We start from the raw sequence: 8,415 nt of genomic DNA on the forward strand, positions 1-8,415 counted from the left end.
CGAAGAGGGTTACCTCAGATTACAACAGGATCTGGACCAGATGGGCCAATGGGCTGGAAGTGGCAGATGGAGTTTAATTCAGATAAATGCGAGGTGCTGCATTTTAGGAATGCAAATCTTAGCAGGACTTATATACTTAATGGTAAGGTCCTAGGGAGTGTTGCTGAACAAAGAGACCTTGGAGTGCAGGTTCATAGTTCCTTGAAAGTGGAGTCGCAGGTAGATATGATAGTGAAGAAGGCATTTGGTTTGCTTTCCTTTATTGGTCAGAGTATTGAGTACAGGAGTTGGGAGGTCATGTTGCGGCTGTACAGGACATTGGTTAGGCCACAGCTGAAATATTGCGTGCAATTCTGGTCTCCTTCCTATCGAAAGATGTTGTGAAACATGAAAGGGTTCAGAAAAGATTTACAAGGATGTTGCCAAGGTTGGAGGATTTGAGCTATAGGGAGAGGTTGAACAGGCTGGGGCTGTTTTCCCAGGAGAATCGGAGGCTCAGGGGTGACCTTATAGAGGTTTACAAAATTATGAGGGGCATGGATAGGATAAATAGACAAAGTCTTTTCCCTGGGATCGGGGAGTTCAGAATTAGAGGGCATAGGTTTAGGGTGAGATGGGAAAGATATAAAAGAGACCTAAGGGACAACTTTTTCACGCAGAAGGTGGTACGTGTATGGCATGAGCTGCCAGAGGAAGTGGTGGAGGCTGGTACACTTGTAACATTTAAGAGGCATTTGGATGGGTATATGAAGAGGAAGGGTTTGGAGGGATATGGGCCGGGTGCTGGCAGGTGGGACTAGATTGGGTTGGGATATTTGGTCGACATGGACAGGTTGGACCGAAGAGTCTGTTTCTGTGCTGTACATCTCTATGACTCTATGACTTGAACCAATTGTCTCTCCAGAGGAGGAAATGAGGTAAACAAGTTTACCATGTTGCCTGATCCTGACTGCTGTGCAGTGACACCTGCTGGAAACCAAGTATAGTATAACACAAGGACCGATTGGGATATCGTCCACAGTAGAGTAGTCAACACAAACCGTTCAGGTCACACATCAGTAATGACCACTTCAGAAGACCACAGGTGGAGACTGATTGGCACTCTTGAAATTTTACCCTTAAGAGTCCCGCTTTGAGAAAATAAATGGGAAATTAAAGTTTTCTAGAGAATTAAAAACTGCACCAGAATAAAAAGGCCTTCAGTTGTTACTAAAACCATAAAATGGATTTAAAGAAAACATTCAAATTTATTTTTGAGACCACCAGAGACTTAACAAATGAGATTAATTTTACAGCTTTTACATAGTAGAAAGTGTTATTTATTTGTCAATTGAAAAAAAGAGACCTACCCTATAATAAAATCTTGGGATGCTTTTGTAAGATAGGTTGTTCTTTTTCCTGCCCCCTCTCCATTCAACATAATACTTGGTGAAGAGATCCATCTCATTGTCCTTTGGTTCTTGGTCAGACGTTTTAGCTGTTTTATTTGAAATTAGATAGAACCATTAATATTTTTTCCCAGGAAGGATCATGTCATGAACTTCAAAACGTTTTGCTTTATCAACATAATCATTTTCAATGCATCCAAGAAGCAACTAGATATATCACTTGGGGTGAAAGGGATCAAGGGTTATGGAGAGAAAGCAGGATTAGGTTACTGAGTTGGACGATCAGCCATGATAGTGATAAATGGCGGAGCAGACTTGAAGGGCCGAATGGCCTCCCCCGCCTCTATCTTCTATATTTCTAGGTTGCTATGTTTTGGGCTTTTTCCCGAAACGTCGATTTCGAAGCTCCTTGGATGCTGCCTGAACTGCTGTGCTCTTCCAGCACCACTAATCCAGAATCTATGTTTTTAATGTCATATCTAGATGTAGAGTCATACAGCACAGAAACAGACCCTTTGGTCCAATTCGTCCATGCCGACCAAGTTTGCCAAACTAGTCCCATTTTCCTGCATTTGGCCTGCATGCCTGCAAACCTTTCCTATTCACATACCTGTCTAAATACCTTTTAAGTGTTGTGAATATACCCGCGTCTACCACTTCCTCTGGCACTTCATTCCACATATGAACCACCTCTGTATGAAAATGTTGGCCCGAAGGTCTCTTTTAAATCTTTCTCCTCTCACTTTAAAATTATGCCCTCTAGTTTTGAACCCCCCTATCCTACGGAAAAGACCTTTGGTGTTCACCTCACTCCAGTGAGGAATGCCCCAGCCAATCTAGCCTCTGTTCAACTCAAACCGTCCAGTCCCAGCAACATCCTTGTAAATGTTTTCTGCACCCTCTCCCATTTAATGCTTCCTATAGCAAGGCAACCAGAACAGGACACAGTACTCCAGGTGAGGTCTCACCAACGTCCTGTACAACCTCATCAATACATCCCAACTTCTATACTTAATAGTCTGAGCAATGAAGGCAAGCACACCAAAAGCCTTCTTTACCACCCAAATTACCTATGACATAACTTTTAAAGAACAAAGTATCTAAACTCTTAGGTCTCTCTGTTCAGCAACACTCCCCAGCATCCTACCATTAACTGTGTAAGTCCTGCCCTTGTTCATCTTATCAAAATGCAACACCTCACACTTCTCCAAATTAAACTCCATCTGCAATTTCTCAGCCCATTGGCCCAACTGATCACGATCCCTTTGTCATCTTACATAACCTTCTTCATTGTCTAGCATCCCACCAACTTTGGTGTCATCCATAAACTTGCTAACCATGCTTTCTAAATTCTCATCCAAATCATTAACACAAAATGATGAACAATAGTGGACCCAGTTCTAACCCCTACAGAACACCACTGGTTACATGCCCCCACCCAAAAAAATAACATCCCACCACCACCACCTCTGTCTCCTACCTTCAAGCCAATTTTGCATCCAATTGACAAGCTCTCCATGAACCTCATGTGATCTAACTTTACTAGTTAGCCTACCATGCAGAACCTTGTCAAAGACTTCACTAATGTCCACACGGGTAACATTTACCACTCTGCCCTCATCTATCTTCTTGAGCACATCCTCAAAAAAAAAGACAGACGATTTGCTAAGAAACAGCAAACAAACCAGAGAGTACTGTCCCTCAGGGACCAGTAAGAGAACCACTGCTTCATTTTATATATCATTGCATTGCAACTTCATTTTATATATCATTGCAACTACACAGACCCATTCCCTAACCAATATTTACCCCAAAAATGTACCTAACCTACACATCCTTGAACACTATGGGCAATTTAGCACATCCAATTCACCTAACCTGCAAATCGTTGGATTGTGGGAGGAAACCTGAGCACCCAGAGGAAACCCACACAGACACAGGGAGAATGTGCAAACTCCACATTAACAGTCGCCCGAAGCTGGAATTGAACCCGGGTCCCTGGCACTGTGAGGCAGTAGTGCTAACCACTGAGCCACTGTGCTGCACCACATCTAGAAGGACAAGAGCTGCAGATCCATGGGAACACCACAAGTTTCAAGTTCCCCTTTAAACCACTCACTATTCTCACTTAAAAATATATCATTCCTTCACTGTTGCTGGATCAAAGTCTTGGAATGTCCTCCCTAATGGCATTGTGGGTCAACCCACAGCAGGTGGACTGCAGCGGTTCAAGAAGGCAGCTCACCACCACCTTCTCAAGGGCAACTAGGAACATGCAATAAATGCTGGCCAGCCAACGATGCTCACATCCCACAAGTGAATAAAAAAAGTCTTCACACAGTTGTGCAATTGTTCCTTCAGTCAGGATCTATCTGCAGTGTTTATCCTCCATGTATTCTGAGGGGAGATTTAGTAGAGGTTGTCAAAAATCAGAGTTTAGATAATGTAAATAAAGAAAAACTTTTTTTTACAGTGACAGAAGGCTTCATAACTAGAGAACAAACATTTCATGTAATTGCCTGTGGTGTAAAATTCCAAGCAGTGGAATGTGGTGAAACGGTTAAAAATTATGTCCCAATACATGTGTGAATCTAACCGGAATGGAGGTGTTGCTTAGTCCCGTGTGAATCTTCTTATCTGTATGTAACCAGAATGGAATGTGTTTTTTAGCCTTGCTCTGCTGTTCACATGAATGTTTATATCTGGAAAAGAGTATATCAGCTGGAAAAGTCTCCAGTTCGGTGAGTCTGCTCCGGGGTTACGTTTAACCGCCGAGCGTGGGTTGTTGGCAACCGCTCTACGAGAACTGACGGCTCCCAGTTTTGGTAACATGTAGAGTGAGTATAAGCCAGACCCGTTGTGGCGACGCTGCGGGGAATAAAATGCCCATATTCTAGCAGACTCGCCTCTTGGTCGTTTGTTCTGTGTCAGACTACTCTCCTACGAACCTGACCTTGAGAATTTTTTTAAAACATTGCCAAACAAATCAGAGGTGAGGTAAGTGGAGTTTTTTTTTGCTGTAATGGAGCTATAATGATATGGAATGCACTGCGTGAAAGGGTCTTGAAAGTCGATTCAACAACATCTTTCGAAGGAGGATTGGATAAATACTACAAGAGGTCGAACAATGTCGCTTCTTCCTCAGGCAGCTGAGGACGTTTGGCATGACGGCGAATACCCTTGCCAACTTTTATAGGTGCATCAAGAGCATTCTGTCTCGATGTATCACTATCCGGCATGGCAACTGTATCATTCAAGATCGGAAATGGTTACAGAAAGTGATGAACTCGGCCCGGACAATCACAAAGGCCAACCTCCCATCAATAGAATCCATCTAGGCCAGTGTCAAGGAAAGGTCGCCAGCATTCTCAAAGATCCATCCCACCCTGGCAACATTTTTCTATAATCTCTCCCATCGGGGAGAAGATACATAAGCCTGAACACATGCACCAGCCGGTTTCGAAACAGTTTCTATCCTATTGTTGTTAGAATACTGAATGGACTCACAAACTCTTGACATTCGCATGTACGTGTTTTTGTTTTATCTTATCTATGCTACTTAACTCTGTGATCCACCTGTATTGCTCGCAAGGCAAAGCTTTTCACTGTGCCTCGGTACACGTGACAATAAATTCAATTTAATTCAATGGAGATAATTTCAAGGATAGGAGAAAGAACACAAGGATGGGATTAACTGAATAGCCTAAGCAGTAGACATAAGCATAATGTCTTTCCTTCCAGGATTTAAGATTATACACAATGTCCTGTCAGCCTGATCGGCAAGATTAGACCAGCTAAAACAGCAGGATTTGTGCTTTTTAACCAGAAGAAACTAGCATTAGCTTGAATGGTTATCTCCAAGCAAACAGAATTCCAATGCACTGTAGTGCCCTGTTGATGATTCAGAACAATTGCACAATCATCTGCAGCTTCCTGAATTATGGACCACTGCTTGCCTTGTGCCTTGAATCACCTCTGTTTAAATTCTGGAGCCTTGATTTTAAACTAATGTGTCTCCTTTAGTACCAATGGAAGTGTGTGAATACTGTGGGTGTTGACGACGAGAGAGAGAAAATATTAAGTCATTAATTTAGCAGCAACTGGATTATCCAGCAGCTAAAAATTACATTCAAAAGCTTTCAGATGGCTCAAAGGAGACCCGACTGGGGTCAGATGCAAGTATAGTTACTCCCTAAAGGAGATTACTTTAGACATTTTACTTCAGTAAAATGTCTAAACTAGGACTGTTCCAGTTACAACACTGCAGATTCAAAAACTGAGAAAGTCAAATATCTTAAGAGGGTGAATTGACAAAGCCAAAGGTTTCATGGTCCAAAGATTGGAACTGAGAATATAGGTAAAGAGCTTCTCTGGATTTTGATTAACAGTAAATCTACAATGCTGGGGATTAAGTAGGACTTTTATTTAACCATGTATTTTGAAGGCTTTCAAACGGTTTTATATGTAGATAGATTGTTTTTATTTATTTGATTTATTTTGTGTGCAACTTCTGTTGTATTGTTAAAACCAAATCTGCAGTCTTTTTGTACTATGTTTCTATGGAAGACCACCATTTAGAAGACAGAATCAAAATATTATCTATCAAGACATATTTCATTCTGGGATCACCATGATAGCATTAGTTATGTTCATAACAATAAGCAGATAACAGGCCTGTTCATCAACTGATGCTGCTTGAAGTATTATGCAACTTTACAGAGATGATTCTGTTTCAAAGTCAATATGAATTTGAACAAGGATTTCCAACTCTGATTGTAAGCAAAGACTGGGTAAATTCCATAAGGAGAAAAGATAAAGCTACCAAAAAGAGAGCTCTTGGAATGAAGGAGATAGAGAGGAAAATAAAACAGAAGAGGGAGAAACCAGCAAGTTTAAGAACAGAGATAGAGAAACAATTGGAATTGGAGGAATAGAATTAAATTCTGCTTAGTATTGCGAAGTTGGTATGTAGACTTGTAAAATGGGGGGTGGAAATAAAGTGCTTGGTCCCTTTAAAAGATGATGCCCACACCAATTCCCATGCTTAGTGATTTGAGAATAAAAAATGTTTAAACACAAGTTTAAAGTTCCGGTACAGAGAGCGCCTGAATTCAAACATTTTGTATCAAACAGCCAAGAAGCATTTTTAGCAAGCCAACAAGTCTTTTCAAATTTAGCCAATTTAAACCAAGTTCTTAGATATTAAAAATATATCAAATTTAAATCTGATCGTGTTGACAATCTTGAACCAATGTGATTGTAAAGAAAGTAATAAGGTTATCAAGACTATAAAAGGAGTCCAAAGCTAAAAATCACACAACACCAGGTTATAGTTGGAAGCGCTAGCTATCTGAGCACTGCTCCTTAATCAGGGATTTTTAACTTTCTACACCCCAGTCCAACACTGGCATCTCCAAATCATTAGAAAGAAGAGGGTATTTTTGAAAATCGGTGGGAGCCAACTGAAGAGATAATAACTTCCAGCTCTCATAAAAAGCACTATCTTTCCATAACAGATACCATGGCATGTTTAGCTACTATTCCAGACAACAGAATTGACCGAGTACAGTCCTGTCACAAGAACTCGACAGAAAGAGGAGTTTCAGAAAAAAGATCAGCAAAGAGGGGGAGAAGCATTTTGGAAGACACACTGTGTGTAAACTTTGAGAGACTAAGTTTTAATTTATTGTTTTCTTATTACTTGGATTTATATAAGTGGGACCTGTGTTATTGAAACAGCTTACTAGTAGAATTCAGTTCAGTTCAGGAATAGATAGTTAGAGAGGAATTGCTCAGTTTCTTATGGGTGGCACGGTGGCTAGCACTGCTGCCTCACAGTGTCAGAGACCCAGGTTCAATTCCCGACTCATGCGACTAACTGTGTGGAGTTTGCACACTCTCCCAGTGTCTGCGTAGGTTTCCTCCGGGTGCTCCGGTTTCCTCCCACAGTCCAAAGATGTGCACGTCAGGTGAATTGGCCATGCTAAATTGCCCGTAGTGTTAGGTAAAGGGGTAAATGTACGAGAATGGGTGGGTTACGCTTTAGCGGGTCAGTGTGGACTTGTTGGGCCGAAGGGCCTGTTTCCACACTAAGTAATCTTTGTTAGTGGTTCCATTCATTTGTTCATTGTTGTAGTTAGATAAATAAGTTCTTACTTGCTGATTGTAGAGTGAGTGAAAGGATTTCATTTCATTTAACCTCTTCGTTATAACAGATTGGGGGAGGAATGAGAGGGAGGTTACACCTCTTGTCACACTTCTTTTTAGATTATGAGGTAAGGCAATCTTCTCTGGGTGTTTCAGGTTTAATTATTAGAAGGAAAACCCGACTCCCACCATAACAGATTGGGGTTGGTGTTTCGGTTTAATTATCAGAGGGGTTCGACCTTTTCCCCTTCGTAACATTAGAGGGACGTGGATTAATTGAGGATAGTCAGCATGGCTTTGTCAGAGAGAGATTGTGTCTAACAAATTTCCTTGAATTTTTCAAAGAGGTGACTAGATGCGTAGCTAAGGGTAATGCAGTTGATGTAGTCCACATAAAACTTATGATCATTCTTCTACATTCATGTCTGGATCATGAACGTAGAAGAATGATCAGTAAGTTTGTAGATAATAAAAAATAGTGTAAATAGCAAGGATGAAAGTCTTAGATTACAGGTTGATATAAACAGGTTGGTCAGATGGGCTGAACAAGTGGAGTCTAATCCTGGAAAGTATGAAGTGACACATTTTGGGAGGACTAACAAGACAAGGAAGTATAATAGTAGGAGAAAGTGAGGACTGCAGATCCTGGAGATCAGAGCTGAAAATGTGTTGCTGGGAAAAGCACAGCAGGTCAGGCAGCATCCAATGAGCAGGAAAATCGACGTTTCGGGCATGAGCCCTTCTTCAGGAATGAGGAAAGTGTGTCCAGCAGGCTAAGATAAAAGGTAGGGAGGAGGGACTTGGGGGAGGGGCGAAGGAGGTTTGTGGAACGTTTCAGAGAATACCTCTGGGACACCCGGACCAACCAACCCAACCACCC

General features: G+C 41.5%; 1 protein-coding gene across 2 annotated transcripts in view; it reads right to left on the minus strand.

Annotated features, from left to right (window-relative positions):
* ppp2r3c (protein phosphatase 2, regulatory subunit B'', gamma) overlaps positions 1–8,415 on the minus strand; it is a 33,748-nt gene that overhangs the window by 21,372 nt on the left and 3,961 nt on the right. For both annotated transcript variants that reach the window (XM_043697815.1, XM_043697817.1), the window contains exon 2: positions 1,350–1,477. In XM_043697815.1, coding sequence (XP_043553750.1) covers positions 1,350–1,477 — 128 coding nt within the window. The remainder of the gene's footprint in view (positions 1–1,349; positions 1,478–8,415) is intronic.

This window comes from Chiloscyllium plagiosum, chromosome 10, assembly GCF_004010195.1.
Source record: "Chiloscyllium plagiosum isolate BGI_BamShark_2017 chromosome 10, ASM401019v2, whole genome shotgun sequence".
NCBI classification, from domain to species: Eukaryota; Metazoa; Chordata; class Chondrichthyes; order Orectolobiformes; family Hemiscylliidae; genus Chiloscyllium; species Chiloscyllium plagiosum.